The sequence below is a fragment of the Gasterosteus aculeatus genome, chromosome 12 (assembly GCF_964276395.1).
Source record: "Gasterosteus aculeatus chromosome 12, fGasAcu3.hap1.1, whole genome shotgun sequence".
Classification (NCBI taxonomy): domain Eukaryota; kingdom Metazoa; phylum Chordata; class Actinopteri; order Perciformes; family Gasterosteidae; genus Gasterosteus; species Gasterosteus aculeatus.
In genome coordinates this window covers 25,048,116-25,066,780 of record NC_135700.1, presented here as the reverse complement: position 1 = coordinate 25,066,780, position 18,665 = coordinate 25,048,116, and the positions used below count along the sequence as shown (strand labels likewise).

Below are 18,665 nucleotides of genomic sequence, written 5' to 3'. Positions count from 1 at the left end.
TAACCCTAACCCTAACCCTAACCCTAACCCTAACCCTAACCCTAACCCTAACCCTAACCCTAACCCTAACCCTAACCCTAACCCTAACCCTAACCCTAACCCTAACCCTAACCCTAACCCTAACCCTAACCCTAACCCTAACCCTAACCCTAACCCTAACCCTAACCCTAACCCTAACCCTAACCCTAACCCTAACCCTAACCCTAACCCTAACCCTAACCCTAACCCTAACCCTAACCCTAACCCTAACCCTAACCCTAACCCTAACCCTAACCCTAACCCTAACCCTAACCCTAACCCTAACCCTAACCCTAACCCTAACCCTAACCCTAACCCTAACCCTAACCCTAACCCTAACCCTAACCCTAACCCTAACCCTAACCCTAACCCTAACCCTAACCCTAACCCTAACCCTAACCCTAACCCTAACCCTAACCCTAACCCTAACCCTAACCCTAACCCTAACCCTAACCCTAACCCTAACCCTAACCCTAACCCTAACCCTAACCCTAACCCTAACCCTAACCCTAACCCTAACCCTAACCCTAACCCTAACCCTAACCCTAACCCTAACCCTAACCCTAACCCTAACCCTAACCCTAACCCTAACCCTAACCCTAACCCTAACCCTAACCCTAACCCTAACCCTAACCCTAACCCTAACCCTAACCCTAACCCTAACCCTAACCCTAACCCTAACCCTAACCCTAACCCTAACCCTAACCCTAACCCTAACCCTAACCCTAACCCTAACCCTAACCCTAACCCTAACCCTAACCCTAACCCTAACCCTAACCCTAACCCTAACCCTAACCCTAACCCTAACCCTAACCCTAACCCTAACCCTAACCCTAACCCTAACCCTAACCCTAACCCTAACCCTAACCCTAACCCTAACCCTAACCCTAACCCTAACCCTAACCCTAACCCTAACCCTAACCCTAACCCTAACCCTAACCCTAACCCTAACCCTAACCCTAACCCTAACCCTAACCCTAACCCTAACCCTAACCCTAACCCTAACCCTAACCCTAACCCTAACCCTAACCCTAACCCTAACCCTAACCCTAACCCTAACCCTAACCCTAACCCTAACCCTAACCCTAACCCTAACCCTAACCCTAACCCTAACCCTAACCCTAACCCTAACCCTAACCCTAACCCCTAACCCTAACCCTAACCCTAACCCCTAACCCTAACCCTAACCCCCGCTAACCCTAGCCCACACTTAGCCCCCGCTAACCCTAGCCCACACTTAGCCCCCGCTAACCCTAGCCCACACTTAGCCCCCGCTAACCCTAGCCCACACTTAGCCCCCGCTAACCCTAGCCCACACTTAGCCCCCGCTAACCCTAGCCCACACTTAGCCCCCGCTAACCCTAGCCCACACTTAGCCCCCGCTAACCCTAGCCCACACTTAGCCCCCGCTAACCCTAGCCCACACTTAGCCCCCGCTAACCCTAGCCCACACTTAGCCCCCGCTAACCCTAGCCCACACTTAGCCCCCGCTAACCCTAGCCCACACTTAGCCCCCGCTAACCCTAGCCCACACTTAGCCCCCGCTAACCCTAGCCCACACTTAGCCCCCGCTAACCCTAGCCCACACTTAGCCCCCGCTAACCCTAGCCCACACTTAGCCCCCGCTAACCCTAGCCCACACTTAGCCCCCGCTAACCCTAGCCCACACTTAGCCCCCGCTAACCCTAGCCCACACTTAGCCCCCGCTAACCCTAGCCCACACTTAGCCCCCGCTAACCCTAGCCCACACTTAGCCCCCGCTAACCCTAGCCCACACTTAGCCCCCGCTAACCCTAGCCCACACTTAGCCCCCGCTAACCCTAGCCCACACTTAGCCCCCGCTAACCCTAGCCCACACTTAGCCCCCGCTAACCCTAGCCCACACTTAGCCCCCGCTAACCCTAGCCCACACTTAGCCCCCGCTAACCCTAGCCCACACTTAGCCCCCGCTAACCCTAGCCCACACTTAGCCCCCGCTAACCCTAGCCCACACTTAGCCCCCGCTAACCCTAGCCCACACTTAGCCCCCGCTAACCCTAGCCCACACTTAGCCCCCGCTAACCCTAGCCCACACTTAGCCCCCGCTAACCCTAGCCCACACTTAGCCCCCGCTAACCCTAGCCCACACTTAGCCCCCGCTAACCCTAGCCCACACTTAGCCCCCGCTAACCCTAGCCCACACTTAGCCCCCGCTAACCCTAGCCCACACTTAGCCCCCGCTAACCCTAGCCCACACTTAGCCCCCGCTAACCCTAGCCCACACTTAGCCCCCGCTAACCCTAGCCCACACTTAGCCCCCGCTAACCCTAGCCCACACTTAGCCCCCGCTAACCCTAGCCCACACTTAGCCCCCGCTAACCCTAGCCCACACTTAGCCCCCGCTAACCCTAGCCCACACTTAGCCCCCGCTAACCCTAGCCCACACTTAGCCCCCGCTAACCCTAGCCCACACTTAGCCCCCGCTAACCCTAGCCCACACTTAGCCCCCGCTAACCCTAGCCCACACTTAGCCCCCGCTAACCCTAGCCCACACTTAGCCCCCGCTAACCCTAGCCCACACTTAGAATAGTCTTACCTTCTGCCAAATCCTGTCAGCTGGTCAATGGGATTTGGCAAAGCCTGTAGAAAGTTGTATTCTATGGTCCTGCAAGAAATAACAAGACTACATTACCCAACTCATCCAGAAAAGTCTTTAAACACTGACATGATCTTCTTGCACCTGCAGGTTTACATTTAGCAATACAAACACATTGCTGGCCAATGGAAAAGAGTTCAAACAGAATAGTTCAGGACATGCAACCAAAGACAAGATGCACCGCAAGTTAACACATTATGCAATCATACAGTTGCAAACACTTTCTAGACCTGTCACACAGCCTGCATGATAACCATTACTGGGAAAAAAGTCTTACCTGTTGTGGAAATTGCCAACTTGGCGATTTCCACAGGAGGCTAAAGCTGCTTGCCCCTGAAGCAGGAGCTTGTTTTGTTCTACGAATTGTCCTGTGTGGTAGAACAGCACTTTAGCAAACAAGAAATATTTAAACAGGGACAAGAATGCATCTTTTTACTCATTGGGAAAGCGCAGATACAGACTGGATTAGTTCAGTACATATTACAGCAGATGCAGTTAACCAATCTTCCGTCAGGCATTCTAACAGAACTTTGTATTAGACTTTCACAGCATGATATAAAAGCAGTATTGAGAAAGGGTCTTACCTCTCAGTCAGCAGGCAATTTTCACATGAGACCCTGTTGTCTTCTGTGGACCGTCCTGCGTGGAATCATAGAACTACTTTACCCAACCGGAATGTTTTCTGAACACTGATGGCAGCTTTTTGAACATCGAGGAGAAACTACAAATATTAAATGACGCAGCTAAAGAGGGTGGCATAGTTCAGGACATGCTACATATTAGAAGATTCAGTTGACACATTATGCAACAGTCAGGCTCTAGACAGTTTGAAAAATTGAAAGTTTTATTAGACCTGTCACACTGCATAACAAGCATTACATATCAAAAACCATATTGGAAAAAAGTCTTACCGTTCACTCAAATCACTAGAGACTGCTGGTTATTTCCACCGTCACAGGAGGCTGAAACTGCTTGACCACTTCTTGGGATCCTCAAGGCAGGAGCCTGCTGCCTTCTCTGGACCATCCTGCATGGAATCACAACCCATTCTGAAAAATCTCTGGAACACTGACAGGATGGCATCTACTTGCCCACAGGCTAACGTTATTTCGCAATACTAACACATTGGCCAACAGCAAACAGCAGATAAAGGATCCAAATAGTTCTTCAGGACAGGCCTCAACACTCAAGCATTCTTTACAGTTAGAAAGACATTTTATTAGAGCCATTACACAGCCTGCACGACAAGAAATACATACAAATACTTTAATGAAGAGCCCAGGCCTCGCCCATCTTCTCCCCAAGATCTATGAGCCTCCTTTGACCTGTACGGTTCTGTCAGTTGGTCGACCGCCCATTATCAGCAATTGCGTCCTACAAGACTCTAGAATACATTGACATTTTATTAATTCACGGCCAAAATTACATTCCAGGTACACAGTAAATGTGACTGTCAAATTGGAGTACATTGCAACACTAAGCCAGTAAACATAAGGTCTTAACCTACAGTGTTGGGGTTACACTGAAGTGTACAGCAGTTTTAATTAAATACACATTTCTGACAGTAAAGTGCATTTTTAGAGGGTACACACATAGGATTCACTTACACTTTGGAACAAACATCACAATCACCATGAATCACCAAGCAATTCAAACAGTTAAAACATGTTGAAAAATGCTTGCAGTTGAATATATGAGCAGTGGCTCTTTAAGAGTGTGCTTGTTAACAACGCAAGTCAGTCATACCTTTTGTTTGCGCTCATGGCACCACGGTCTCCACCAGGTTTCTTGCCCAACGCATATTGAACCAACTGAAATGAGTAAATGACAATACTAAAAAACAAATTACATTATCTGCAACAATTTATAAAACAGGGTTACACAATTTATCACGGGCAATACACAGAGGTAGGTCAAACATTTTACATATCAACTAACCCGTTTGGCCTCCTACTTGTCCCTGAAATTCAGTGGTAGAGTGTAGATTAAAAAGTAATTGCCAAAATCTTGGTCCATGTATTGAAGTGAGAGGTTGCCCTTTAACCTAAAGGTTGTCTTCATCTTGCCGTAAAGATATCTAGTGACTTTGGCAAGTCATTTGGAAGTTTGTTTTTTCCAATGTTCATCTTGATTCTGTGTGTGTGGAACCAGCCATAGCAGTCTGAGAAAAGATCACAAGCAATTAGTAAAGTTCAACATGTGAGTAAATCCCTTCTAGGGGTACCATTGGCCGATTTCTATTTGGACTGTCGACTTCCCTGATACAAGAGAATGAGTGAGAAATAAGTTGTAGGGCTGTTGTATTAGAACGCATTAGTTTTAACTGATGCATAGTGTGTAGATCAAATCATGAGAAGTTGAGCAACTGGAAGACAGACATTTTAACCACCGGTAGCACAGGGTTAAACATTTCCTCATAAATTATCCAACAACCAAGGATCAACTGGTGACTGAGGTCAGACTGAGGCAAAAGGATTCTCCCAGATTAACATTTAGTTAAAATATAGTAAGCATACAAAACAATGAAACTAATTTCCATCAGCTGTAGGAATAACCAAATGCGCCTCTACAAACAAATTGAGGGCTACTGGTGACTAGGCCGCACCGGGGTGAGAACGGGGACAGGCTCTGGCACAGGGCGCTCACCGACTTAGTTTCTCCACACAAACAATATAAAATCAAGGCATGCTATGTTAAAAGAAAATGCAGACAAACAACGGACAATGGGATGAGCAGATGAAAGGCCCAGCCACCAGACCCACCATCTGGGATGCTACTCTGCAGACAGCCTCAAACACCCCCTAAAATAAATAAATAAACAAATTACCAAAAGTAATCATCAGCAAACTAACTAATGTTACAAATATGAATAAACTCCAGAAAGGAACTGAATAAGCTACACAAAACAGCAGTGGCTTCTAATGCCAGCCTGGAGTTACTTGTAGGCTCCTCCACCTGGTCCGGCTCACACATGGTTTGGGCCTCCCTGACAAGCTGGGAGACCAACAGAAGGATCGCCAGTGGCCAAATCGGTTTTCTAAGAACTGTAAAAATTATTAACAAAAAAAAAACCTACCAGCTCATTGGATTCTCCAGCCAGCCTCAAACACAGAAAGGGACAAGCGTGGTGACAGCAGCTTCATTATGTGCAGCTTTTATACCCGTTCTAATGGGTGAACCAGGAAGTAGGAGGTACCAAAGACTGCCTGAGCCTACGGTAGCTCAGGAAGGACATTTCCTCACTCGCCACACATTGAAAACGATTATTCAAATCATTTATTTATAATCGTACAGGCTGAGCTTCTTCACAACAAGGATGAAGCTGTTTTGCAATAGCACCATTTAGATGCTTTTAACAAACTCTGGCCGTGCACTGAGTAAGCCATGGATCAAAATCATCACACACCTGTAGTTTAGTCCATTGTACGCCACACTTTTGGCCAAGCTTTCATGCCCATGGTTGAAGACTTTTGTTTCACGGAATTTGAGATCTCCTTGTTAAGAACATCAATGTGAAGAGTTGAAACGTTTGCCACTTCCAATGGAGGTCTCGTAAAGCTACATGCATGTAAATGATTTGCAATCTGAAATTGATGTCTCTCGGAAATGGAAAGGAGCACATTTACAAAATGTTGAATTAGTCTTTTGGCTTTAAAATTGAAATATTTTGGAATTACTTATTTTTGTATTACTTACTATCTTTTTGGTTGAGTATTTATTCTACTGGTGAAGCACTTTGAATTGCCTTGGTGTTGAAATGTGCTATACAAATAAAATTGCCTTGCCTTGACTTGCCTACTGGTTCCACTACATCAAAGTAAACCTCTCTCCTCCAGGCACTGGAAAGTAGACCTGTTTCACCAATTGCTTCTAACAAGGTTTGTCTCACAGATCGCTCTGGCTATCTCTTGAACTACTGACAGGTCAAACTGGCATCCATTATCTCTTAATACTTGACTAATAGTCTTTTGAGTAATCGGCACAGGCATAACCAATCAAATAGTTAAACTCCTGCAAAATCTCACCGTCGGCTGCATTAGACACAAGAAAGATATTTTGTAACTTAAGTACAACGGGAGCAATTTTAACCTCAATAACCTTCTCCAAGTTTTAAGAACTCTGTCAAAAACAGAATATAAAATAGCATTGCTCTCTATACTTTCCCCATCTGAAATAATACTGGCACATTGGCACAATATTCTAGAGCCTCAAATATGAAACTGACATATTCAATATATTAAATAGTTAATTAAAACAAACAAATTATTCAAGCAGATGGAGCCACATACATTTTTCCTTTGGGACTATCACATTTAGCTCATGTTTTTATCTAAAGTGCATTCAACTAAGAGGGAAAAGACCCTCAGAATGAACTGAGTTAGATTTTTGACATTGTCATTTCACACTTTTAAGTTTAGCATTAACATTGTTTTTAACATACATATTCTATGCACTCTCAGTTTCCAACTGTACCATCTTTTCATTAAATAAACATAGTTTTAAGCAGTGTAAAAAGACAGGCATAGGAATTATGTTATGTTTGTTGGCTCTTCTTGTTAGCAAAATAAAAACAAAAAAAGGAAAACCTGCTCTTTCTACATGGAAAGAACAAACCAGTGGTGCATCAGTGGCCCTTTGACACAAGTTGTTTATTAATCCCAAGGACAAATGGCCACCACTCTAAATGTAGGTTGAGGCCACAGTTTAAGGCGAGTCAAATTCAAATTGGATGTGTATACATTCATTATTCTGATCTCCCCATTATCAAATTAATTAGTTTTATCCTTCTGTTTATTGATTCCAGTCTTTTAAACAGATTTGTTTTTTAGTATAACCTCCACCCAAATTGTAACCATGTATTTTTATAGTTATAATTCACGTTTTATTGATGCACATGACTAATTCAGCTTCTTTCCGGGAGTTTTTTTTGTGCTTTCTCCCCTAGCAGGTGTCCGTAGATCGTAGTTCCTTCTGGACCCTGGTCCTGACACCTGCCGTGGCCCTGCTGACGCTTGCTGCTGCCATCATCATCATCGTTATTATTTTAGATATTAATCATATTACTGTACTCGTAAACCAACATTACCCTCTCCTAAAGTCTCTGTGCTCTCCCTCCCCACAGGCTTCTGTAGATGGTGGTTCTATCTGATGGTGGTTGCCTCTGCAGTGGTCCTGCTGTGCGTCTGGCTTACTACTCACAATTACTTGAATCATTCCTGTCATATAGTCTCATGTATTATACATTGTTCATTCTGTACACATGGCATCCATTGTAGTCTGTCCATCAGGAGACGGATCCTCCTCTGACGTTCTCACTAAGGTTTCGTCCCTTTTTTTCCCCTCTTGGAAGGGGTTTTTCATTCTTTGGGGAGTTGTTCCTGTGCCGATGGTGGGTTTCGGGACGGAGGATGTCTTATGTGTACAGACTGTAAAGCCCTCTGAGGCAAATTTGCAATTTTGGGCTCTACAAAATAAAATAAAATGAATTGAATTGAATTCTGAATTTATTTAGATAACAAAAGAAAGTACATCAGATACGACATAAAAGTAACAAACATTCACAACAGGTGAGGTAAGAAATCAAATTTTGGTTGTTTTCAACATCAAGACATCTTCTGAAAGATGAACACCAGGTAGATACCTGGACACAACAGAGAAAACAGGCAAAGGAATTATTTCAGCATGAAGATATACAGAATGAGTCGAGAGTACGGTCATCATTATGTCTACAGGTCTGAATTAAGCTGTTGTTTTTTCAATCAGGCATCCTCCAAGAATATATATTTTTAACTAAACTACAAGTGTATTTACTGGGATCTTTTAGATTCTCATCATGAATCCAATCCTAAATAATGTAGCATTTTTATCACAAGAAATGATGAGGACACTGGGTATTCTCAGGATTAGCAAAGTCTGTTAAATTCAAACAGTCCAATACTCAATGGTAACAGTGAAGTTAAGATCAAACAGTGACACGGGAGATTAGATGACGACTAAACCAAAATAGCAACAATGACGACAAAATGAAGACCAAACTGTAACAGGAACACTAAATAAACTTACTTGCTGCTTCCCACTCAGATCTGCTGAGGGTTCCCTGCACACAAACAAACAAACAGTGCTGTCAAAATGGGAAAAGCCTTCAACAGAAATCCAACTGGAAAGGTGTGCGTTTAGAAGACCCACCACTGGTGGTTGGACTCCGGCTCTGACACGGCGCTCTTCAGCATGGCGGTATTCTTCTCTGCTGTCTGTAACCTGTCTGCCGCCCTCATCACAAGGAAACGGCTGAAAACACAACAACATATGTTTACTACACAAACTAGATGCTCAGTAAGCAATTAACTCCTCAACCAAGAAGAGAGAAGGTGACGCATAAGATGAGTGTGCGTGTGAAATGGAGACAGAACTGACTAACATTAAACGATTTTGGATACGTTTGTGTTTCTTCATCTACATTTAAGACATTTTGTTTCTCCTCAAATGTATTTATTTGATCAGGTCGATACACTGTCTTGGAGATATAAATGAAAAAATCTGACGCAAGAGATCGCTACAGTTCCCCAATTATCCGTCAGGTCTTTTCTGTTTGGGTTCATAGGAGCCGATGCAGCAGTCTTAGGCCCGCCCCCAATACCCCTCCCAAGCCAACACTGATGTACATCGCACCCCGACTGTGACCCATGGTGTTTCTGTGAGCAATGGCTAAAAATAATTTATAAAAACTGTGTTAACGCGTTTTAAAATAGTTGTCGGAGTTAATACATTAATAGCTATTATATCGCACATGAACACAGTTTTTAAATCTCTTCCACACTCAGTTGATGGAATCAAAGTTATTAATAAACACTACTGTTGTGTGTTTAAATAAGGTCCTCACTGTACTGCTTCTTATAAACACCAAAAAGGATTATGAACATCAATGTACTAACTTACATTGATAACACATTCCACAACTGCTGATCAGAGATGGTTTATGGTGCTCTCTGATAAAAAAAATTAAAAAAAATTGTTTCTGCTGGTACCTGTTCACATGTATAAATGCGAACAAACGTGTTAATGTTATGATCGTAATTCTGGACTCTGAGGGTAACTTGTTTTTCTATACCAAACTAGATCAGGGATTCCCAAAGTGTGGTGCGAGCACCACTGGGGGTAATGGTGGTCTAATGGTGTAATCGTTCATATTAAATATAATTTTAAAAACATCAAGTGGGTTTTTACACAAAAAATCAACATGAATTATGAAAATACCCATTGTATAATAAACATTTTAAATTAAAAAACGTACAATTTAATAAATAAACACACTTCAGCTCCTCCTTTTATGTACACACTAGCAAATGTTAGCCTAGTTTGTGCAGCTAACGTCAGCTAACTTCATACGTTCAGCAACATTCATACAAATATGCTAAATTGGCTGAAGTTGGGAAACTGTCAGGTGGAACATCTGAAGCTGTCAGTCATATGACACAGTGTGTTTACATGGTGGTATAATTGGAAGCTTTGCTGAGTCGGACTATGCTATCTTTCGGGGCAAGTGCTGTTATCCCAATATACATGGCAGTGAATAAATCGAATCATTGGCCGAAAGCACGTCATATCCGATACGATAGGTGGCGCTGTTTTCATTACAACTAGTTGTGATGCAGCCATTTCCGCTTGACCGCTTCACCACTACCAACAACAACCAACAACAACAACAACATTACGAGAAAGATGGCAAGCGGAGAGCAAGGTGAAGCTACGTCCCTCTACTATCTGTGCGTGATGCTAACAGGAGCACAGCGAATGCGAATGGCGCTATTGGCTGATTTGATAACGGAGAGAAGACGCCGTCGGGATCTCAAGCATGCGCAAAGACGCAAAGTCCAGTTCCTCATCCGATTCACGTTACATGCCGCAATAGTCGAACTATCAACTGGATCGGATGGAGTTATCCAGGCGTGTTAGTCGGACCGCACAGTCAGACAAAGGTGTTTACATGAAACGGATAGTTCGATTTCAGTCCGACTAAGCCAGTTATTCGAATCCATGTAACCACGCTGACAGAGGGGGAGGAATTGGAGGCGATAGAAACGGAGAGTTAATACTCACGTCTCTCTCTCTTGCTGCAGCCTGAGCCCCCTACGTGGTGAGAGAAATCCTCAAATGGACTCCTCCCTTTTTTATTCACATCAGTTTCTGAGACTTTAAACCAGCCACCATTTATTTTTTTACGTGGTTTACTGTATTTAAGTAATTAAAACTTTCCTAACCTCATTTCAGTCGTGATGTGAAAATTTACATTTTATTATTTAAATAATGTAACTGCTATATATGGTTAATTGTAAAACAAATGTGATACAATCTGCTTCTGAGCCTGTGCGTGGTGTGTCCTTGCCACCCATTGCCGTTTAAAAGTGACGTAACTGGAATGAAATATTACATAACTAAAGCGCACTGAGCCAAAGGCCCAGTTAAGCTTCAGAGACGGATTACTCGTTGACTTTTACCTGGAGGGCCATCATCTTCATCATGAGGCTGCGATGAGACTCCTTCTTCACTTTGTCTTCAAAGTACTCCGAGAACCTTTGCTTCAACACCAAGCGCATGTTGTACCGCTTTGCCATGCTGAGACACAGGAACATAAGAACCGTTAGAACCAATGAGGGTCTACACAGCAGTGACATTAGATCTTCACAATGAGGACTAACAGACTCCTAGAGGATGTCCATTCGTCAATAAATTGCCTCAGACTTCTAATCTACAATGTGTGTATATATATATATATATATATATATATATATACACACACATACATATATACACACACACACACACACACACACGCACTTTAATGGAATCTCTCGTCTTACAGGAAACTCTTCACTATATATTCTCAGGGCTGTCGAGAGATTAAAAACAATATCTCACATTTTAAACGTCATTAATCTAGATTAGAAGTGATTGTTTAGAAATGAACGAGTAATTACTTTATAAAGCGTGTATTTTAACACAGTTGTTTAATTGTATTTTAAACACAAACCACACATATGTGATCATCTTAGAGGTAGAACACGTTGAACTTTGCTCGTTTGACGTGTTTCAAGTGCCAACAATGTCCCCACATTTAGCAGGACATTTTACAAACCAGTCTTTTAGTGACACAGTGGTGGTCATCTGCTGGTAGATGTTGAGATGGACGTAGCCTAGCAGCGAGCAACACACTCATCAGTCCTAAAGTGGTCTGTTTGCCACTCGTCCCCCTTCTGTTTGACAAGTGGAGGAATTCCGCTGTTTTTCTGTTTGTTTTACTTCCAATGCAGAAAGCATCTCCATCTTCAACTACAGTCCAACTCTCTCCATCTAACTGACCGCAGTGTCTTCTGGGGTCAACGCACACCGGAAAGCAACAAAGTTGCGTTTAACTGCGTTATCATATTTTATAATCTCTGCCACAATAATTTCATAGATTAATGGGTTAACTTCGACAGCCCTAGCTTTTATGTTTTTCTTGTTGATTAAACAAAACAGATCAATCAAATTTTCCATCACAACACACAAATCTTACTGTTGAAAAAGAGGGAAGTAGACAAGGGACTCTGGAACATTGACAACGTCCTCCAGGCTGAAGTGATACTGACATCCAAACAGAGGGTAGGAACCTTTGGACTGAAAGGACACCTTAAAAACCTCGTTTCCAAACGACAGAGAGTCCGACGCCTCCAAGCGTTTACTGCCGAGGATGAGCAGAAGAGGCATTATTGACCTAGTTAGTGTATTTATACGCAGACAATCATTAACAAGCTTTGAGTTACTCATATATTGATATAAAACACCGTCAGTCACTGAGCCCGGGGGTGTTTGTTCTTACACAAGTTCGAAAGCGTCAGGTGTCGTTCCGATGAAGAAACCGCCAGGTTTCAGACGCTCACATGCGTTTCGCAGCATCATGTCAGCCTTTTGTTCGCTCTCGAATGAGTAATGATAAACAAACTGACAGCTGCAGATGTCAAACATCAGCTCCGGATTGTCCAGCTTCTCTGACAAAACCTCCTGTGTAGACACGACAAAGGAGTTGGGATTCGGTCAGCGGTGAACTGATCTAGATGATGTTGTTCTACATACATATGCCAGTGAACTGATCTAGATGATGTTTGTCTACCTTGGAACAGTCTGCATTGATAAATTGAGCACTGAAGATTTTCTCGCTGTGACTTTTCTTCTTCATGTCTTCGTAACGACTCTGACATTGTTCCACCGACACTCCAGCGATATCTGAGAATAAAGACACAGTACATCAAATCATGTCACATAAAACCGATGTGAGCACCCATCATAAGAGGTGTAAAGAACCTGAGCTAATATAACCGGAACAATAAAGAAATAATGACAGATCACCTGCACAGACCAGGTGATTGATTCCTCCTCTCCTCCACTTCAGCAGATCTCCTCCTTTTCCACAGCCGAGGTCCAACACAGACACCTGCTGAGCAGGCCCCGCCCCCCTCACCTGCTCCAGGATCTCCCCTGTTAATCAAATAAAAGAAATAGCTGATTATTAAATGTGTTCAGGTGTTTTTCATCTCCAGATAACAATAATAAACATCATCACACTGGGTCTTTATAACTCATGAGGGGGGCGATGTCATGATGTACGCCCCTCTCACTCAGACGGTTCAGGTCATCCCTCGAACTCCATCCTGGCCGGTCTACCGGCTGGTGCCACCAGTCCTCTCCCTGCATCACTTACCAGTAGTAGCGGAATGAGCTCATCAATACCATTAGGATATAATAAAGTCTATAAATGTAAAAACTACACATTGGATAAGGAGCACTTTAGTAACAGAACTTTGTAGTTCGGCTCTATGACGAAATTCTACCAAGTTGATTCCTGTTCTAGGTCTGAACCCTCATGGTGAAATGCACATATTGTAAGTTGCTTTTGATGAAAGCCTCAGCTGAATTAAATGTAACGCCATAATGGATAGTATTGATTAATAATCAGTTACCAATCAGGACACTCTTTAGCCAGTTGTTGAAGTTCCTCATGAAAAAGATTTTGCTTCGACTTCGTGCAGCCAGACCGACCTCCTGCAGGCTGTTGTAGTGACTCGCCACCTTCACACTGTGATCAATCAGCTGATGGAGAAACCACACGGATCAATAACTTCAAACAATGAATGATCATCACATTCCAGAAGAGTGATTGATAAAAATCAGTAACTCTACCGGCTTCTTCGTCTGTGGCGACCCCTGCCCTTCCTCTTCCTCGTGTCTCCTATTCATCTGAACCTTGGGGCCTCTTCCTCCTGGCTCCTGCCCTCGATCACCTTCCTCACTCTCTCCTCCCGTAGGTTTCTCTGCTTGCTCCTTCTCTCCTTCCATCTCTCCTTTCTCCCCGTCTTCTCCCCTCGGTCTCTCTCCTCTGTCCTTCAGCGTCTCCATTGCTCAAACTGAAACATAGAAACAAGAAGAATCTCCATTACATTAAACCTTGAAACAGTTTTATTAATAAGCTTAGTTCATACTGTCCCAATACCACTAAAATGAATGGTGTAAATAGGAAGTACATTCGTTGCTAAGTTACATAAATTACACATACTATCGTCTTGAATGAAGACAAACTATGATATCTTATTATTATTATTATTCAAACTTAGTTATAAGGCTGAAGGTCGACCTCTCTATTTAGATGTTGTAACGGTAAGTGTTATTGACAATAACCGGTTAAAGTGGATACAAGTGGTCCGCATAAAAAACGACTCAGATGATGGTCTTTTTTTAAACATGGCGAGGATGATGACAATGTAAAATAATGGGACTGTCTCAGGCAGGTCTGACTGGAGCTTTAACTAGGAGATCCAGTGAAGAAGATTGCTTTTGTTTTGGTGACTTGCAAACTGACTATTGTTAGCCGTTGGCTGTTAGCATGCTAACAAAACAACAGTCTGAGACGGACGGCAACGAAGAAAATATTCAGATCTGATCAGGAAATGACAGCCGCATTTATGACTAACGTGGCAATATCCTTCAAGTTACCAACAACAAAAAACACATCAACTCACGATGCTCTGCAGACTGGTTGCGTGTATGCGGAGTAATTTCCGGAAGTGTCCTCGATGCAGCGACGTCATATTTCCGCGTCAAGTAACGTCGGCGAAGCACCAGTTGATATATTTCAGGCTGAGAGAAGAACATATTCCGGTTATTTTCAATTCAAATGAAATCAGTTAATTTATAATACTTTACTAGTATTATTAGTATTATTCCATCAATATTATCAACAAAAACCACAACAACCTAACCCTAACCCACACAACAACACATTTATTAACTTATATGCAAGGACTTTTTATTTGTTTCTTGCATATCATACAAGCTACTTTTAACTGTTACCTTAAGATATTACAGAATATATCTGAGCTACAGTACGTCACAACACACATTGTTCTCCTTCAGCTTGATGCTGCTTCCTCGTTACCAGAAAACTAACTACCAGAAATGCCCTTAACTAACCTCCAGGTGCCCACAGTATTACCCAATCAGTTAGTGAACTACCAAAACTATGCATACTTAGTGACAAAAATGATTAAACTAAATTGACAACAAAAACAGAAAAAGCTATCTCAATATTATATCAACCTAAGAAATTAAACTAATATTTAAGAATAAAATAATAGCTCCCACAAACACAATATCGGTTACCAACGTCACGTAACTTAATTTCAAAACTAAGATCTGATTTTATATATTATAATATAACAATTCTCGGTAAACATTCAAATTCTATTACTTTACATTACAGTTAAAAGTGAACTCTTCCGCCTGCGTCCTGAATAAATGACATCCTCGTCGTACCGCTCTGCATGCTGGGATCTGCTGGGCTGCAAAAGATATAGATTAGCTGTGTTCTCCAAATTGGCTCCTGGAGGGCTGTTATACATGTTATATTATAATACATAACATTGCATCTTAGTTTATGAAAACACTTAAGTTATGTGACGTTGGTAACCGATGTCGTGTTTTTCAATACACAAAGAAACTGAACTTGCTTTGTTCCTTTTGTTTTGTGGTGTGATCATAAACTAGATTTACATTTAGTTGTGTTTTATAGAGCAGGAGAAAGCAGCATCTAGCTGAAGGAGAACGATGTGTGTGGTGACATTCAGCTGCTTGGACATATTATGTAATATCTTAAGGTTACAGTTAAAATAGCTCCTATCCTATGCAATAGAAAAATAAGAAGTCCTTGCATACAAGTTAATAAATGTGTTTTCTGTTGTGGTTTTTATTGACAGTATTGATGGAATCTCTGCCTTGAGATTGAATTATTACTGGAAGTACATGGCCTAACTGATTTAATTTCAATTAAAATAATCAAAAGAAGTTCTTCTCTCAGCCTTAAATATATCATGCTCCGGCAGAGAAGCGTATCCTTCTAACCCTAACCCAGAGGAGGTAAAGCTGATGAAGCAAGCAGGAAGTCCCCCAGTAGGCCAGACCATCCCATTTCAGAGACCGCTTGGTTCAGCCTATGTGGTTGTTGGAGGACGCAGCCCGGGTCTACCGCGAAGGCTGGTGAAAGCTGGAGGCTATAAGGATGCAGCCTAGCAACATTAAGACGCAGCTACAGTGTCCTCCAGATCGGGGGCCTGGGGGGCTGCGTCCCTCGACGGTGTTCGGAGGAGCCGGTGGAACAGACATCCGAGTTGCAGCCTAAGTGACGTATGTGGGACGAATGAGTCCTTAATATTTATTTTCCACAGGTTTAACAATCATACTCTTTTCCTTATAAACTAATACAATCAAACATAATTTGATTAAACGTTCTTATTACTGTTATACGTAGTAACAGTAGTAGTGGTGGCATTCTTATTATTATGGTAGGTTATTGTTATTTTTCTATTTAGGACTGAATCGGCATTAGAGGCATTGGCGGAATACTGGCATCCGTAGTTTCAGACCTTTATTTTGAAATGTTAAACCGGAAGTCTTTTCTCTGTTGTTAGCAGTCTGGACGTGGAGGAAGGAGGCTAGCCTTTTAGCTCACTGTGTGTTTGAAGGTATCCTGTGGTTATTTCTTCTTCCAGTAGTTTCCACCATGGCGTACCAGCTGTACAGGAACACAACTCTGGGAAACAGCTTACAGGAGAGTTTGGACGAGCTCATACAGGTAACACGACCATTTCCTCAGCTAGTGCACGTTAGCATGTTGCTTACGGACACATAGCTAACTTTAGCATATGGCGAACGACGGAGGCTAGTTGGCTCGTAGCTAATAACGTTAGCTGAAGCTTTATTAGGTCACGTTGATGGAGGCTGCTGCTGTTGAAGAGATACGTTTCACTTGTATCAGATGCGATGGAAATATTCTCGATATTCTCGATTCTCGATATTCTCGATCTCAGTTTTTGTGTGGACTCTACAATAGTTGTGACGCGGCATTGGAATTGATGTGTCCCTGTGGTGGAAGGTTTATGATGTTAAATTAACTTGTTTGTGTGTGTGTGTTCAGACCCAGCAGATCACTCCTCAGCTGGCTCTTCAGGTCCTCCTTCAGTTCGATAAAGCAATCAATATGGCGCTCGCCAACAGAGTCCGCAACCGGGTCAACTTCAGGGTGAGTCCACAATCTCCTCCCCTGTACTGATCCTGTGTACTTGTACCACGAGTCTCCAGTGATCGCTGTGTACTTGAGTATCTTGAGTCTCCGAGGTTCCTCTCTCTCCACTAGGGTTCTCTGAACACCTACAGGTTCTGTGACAACGTGTGGACGTTTGTTCTTAACGACGTAGAGTTCAGGGAGGTGACGGATCTCGTGAAAGTTGACAAGGTCAAAATTGTTGCCTGTGACGGAAAGAGCGAGTCAACCCAAAACAAAAATGATAAATGGTAAGTATAAAGTGTTAGTATTATTATTACATTTCATATTTAATAGTGACCTGCACCACTAATGCTCTGAAACATATGTTCAACAATCACACCAGACATTTGATTTACAGGATTATCTCATGTAATTAATTGTTTTGATCAAATATTGTCTTGTACTGTTTATTTATGTTTCTATATATATATATATATATATATATATATATATATATATATATCCCCCTAGTGTGTGTATAAGTACATTATGTTGTACTTTGATCGTCTCATTTCATTTCATTTTTCTCTCTGTAGACTCAAACTGCAGAGTGACGACTGTCTTTGTCTCTCTTGATTTACAGATGGACCTGAACTGTACAAATAATTTATTACAGTAGAGGTGTGTGTGTGTGTGTGTGTGTGTGTTTCAGCCAGAGGACCAGTCACTGTACCTGCAGCATCTTTTTTTTTATTTTTTATTTGCAGTGTGCAGGAGGTTTGCGTACTGTTTGCTGTTATTTTTCAGCTGGATCATCTTTAATAAAAAACTTTATTTAAACTTTGTCTTCTGTCGGGCATTGTTGTGGAATATTTCTGTAATTGTGAGAAGAGAGTTTTGTACCCCAATGAATAAGAATAAAGTCTCTGAATCAATGTTGGCTTTGTCGTTTATTTCCGTGCAAGGGGGATAAGGTCATAACTGCCACGTGCTCAGTAGACAGATGGCATCAACAGAAACTTTCTTACATTCCAGGTTAATCAACTTATTGATACACTGTGAGACTGGAGGCATCTCATCACTGAGAAAATTCAGCTTAATACTTTACCACTGCCACACAATCTATGAACTTATTTTACCATTATAGCGTTTGGAGGGAAAATCTCTAAATTCACTTAAAAGTGTCCAAACATTTATTCAGTTGCTACAAATTAAATTAAAGGATCCCAGTAGAAGGCAGTAAGTAGCATATTAATAACCTTGTTGATTTAAGACAGTAAAATGATGTGTGGGAGACGTGGGGGCAATGAGACAAAACAGCAGTGCATAAATGTATGAAAAGAAGAAATAAAAACTGAACAAGTTTCTGACCCAGTTGAAAATCTGAGTATAAATGGTGGACAAACAGAAATAACGGTGAGTGACGTTCTCTGTGTTTGGATT

General features: G+C 42.3%; 2 protein-coding genes and 1 long non-coding RNA gene across 7 annotated transcripts; 1 reads left to right on the top strand and 2 right to left on the bottom strand.

The window, feature by feature from the left end:
* Positions 1-2,523: 2,523 nt before the first annotated feature.
* On the bottom strand, positions 2,524-6,944 carry LOC120809450 (uncharacterized). Of its 4 annotated transcripts, XR_013451466.1 has the most exons (8): positions 5,730-6,944; positions 5,416-5,454; positions 4,592-4,814; positions 4,400-4,464; positions 3,565-4,037; positions 3,238-3,292; positions 2,931-3,021; positions 2,524-2,662 (listed from the first exon to the last, which is right to left on the bottom strand). It is a non-coding gene; the product is annotated as an uncharacterized LOC120809450 (long non-coding RNA). The 4 variants fall into 4 exon arrangements; XR_013451468.1 differs by lacking the exon at positions 4,592-4,814; XR_013451467.1 differs by lacking the exons at positions 4,592-4,814; positions 5,416-5,454.
* Positions 6,945-8,139: 1,195 nt separating this feature from the next.
* On the bottom strand, positions 8,140-16,561 carry rnmt (RNA (guanine-7-) methyltransferase). Its single transcript, XM_040162861.2, has 12 exons — positions 15,442-16,561; positions 14,704-14,821; positions 13,868-14,091; positions 13,648-13,777; positions 13,037-13,165; positions 12,801-12,913; positions 12,510-12,691; positions 12,207-12,371; positions 11,149-11,266; positions 8,840-8,941; positions 8,717-8,750; positions 8,140-8,294 (listed from the first exon to the last, which is right to left on the bottom strand). The coding sequence occupies exons 3-12, from the start codon at positions 14,081-14,083 to the stop codon at positions 8,257-8,259; spliced, it is 1,227 nt and encodes a 408-aa protein (XP_040018795.2). The 5' UTR covers positions 14,084-14,091; positions 14,704-14,821; positions 15,442-16,561; the 3' UTR covers positions 8,140-8,256.
* Positions 16,562-16,641: 80 nt separating this feature from the next.
* On the top strand, positions 16,642-18,157 carry gtf2a2 (general transcription factor IIA, 2). Of its 2 annotated transcripts, none has more exons than XM_040163202.2 (4): positions 16,642-16,811; positions 17,154-17,258; positions 17,373-17,530; positions 17,866-18,157. In XM_040163202.2, coding segments are annotated over exons 1-4 (336 nt in total). In that variant the 5' UTR covers positions 16,642-16,739; the 3' UTR covers positions 17,867-18,157. The 2 variants fall into 2 exon arrangements, with proteins under 2 accessions (XP_040019136.1, XP_077942251.1); XM_078086125.1 differs by having other exon boundaries at positions 16,675-16,811; positions 17,819-18,157.
* The last annotated feature ends 508 nt before the right edge of the window (positions 18,158-18,665 follow it).

What these genes read in the sequence shown, in the direction of transcription:
- rnmt (XM_040162861.2), bottom strand. Translation starts at nt 14,083, where the DNA reads ATGGAGACGCTGAAGGACAGAGGAGAGAGACCGAGGGGAGAAGACGGG. An exon ending in TCAATGCAGACTGTTCCAAG is followed by an intron (nt 12,692 to 12,800) that starts GTAGACAAACAT and finishes GTGTCTACACAG; the next exon opens with GAGGTTTTGTCAGAGAAGCT. An exon ending in CCTGACGCTTTCGAACTTGT is followed by an intron (nt 12,372 to 12,509) that starts GTAAGAACAAAC and finishes CATCCTCGGCAG; the next exon opens with TAAACGCTTGGAGGCGTCGG.
- gtf2a2 (XM_040163202.2), top strand. Translation starts at nt 16,740, where the DNA reads ATGGCGTACCAGCTGTACAGGAACACAACTCTGGGAAACAGCTTACAG. An exon ending in GTTTGGACGAGCTCATACAG is followed by an intron (nt 16,812 to 17,153) that starts GTAACACGACCA and finishes GTGTGTGTTCAG; the next exon opens with ACCCAGCAGATCACTCCTCA. An exon ending in GCAACCGGGTCAACTTCAGG is followed by an intron (nt 17,259 to 17,372) that starts GTGAGTCCACAA and finishes TCTCTCCACTAG; the next exon opens with GGTTCTCTGAACACCTACAG.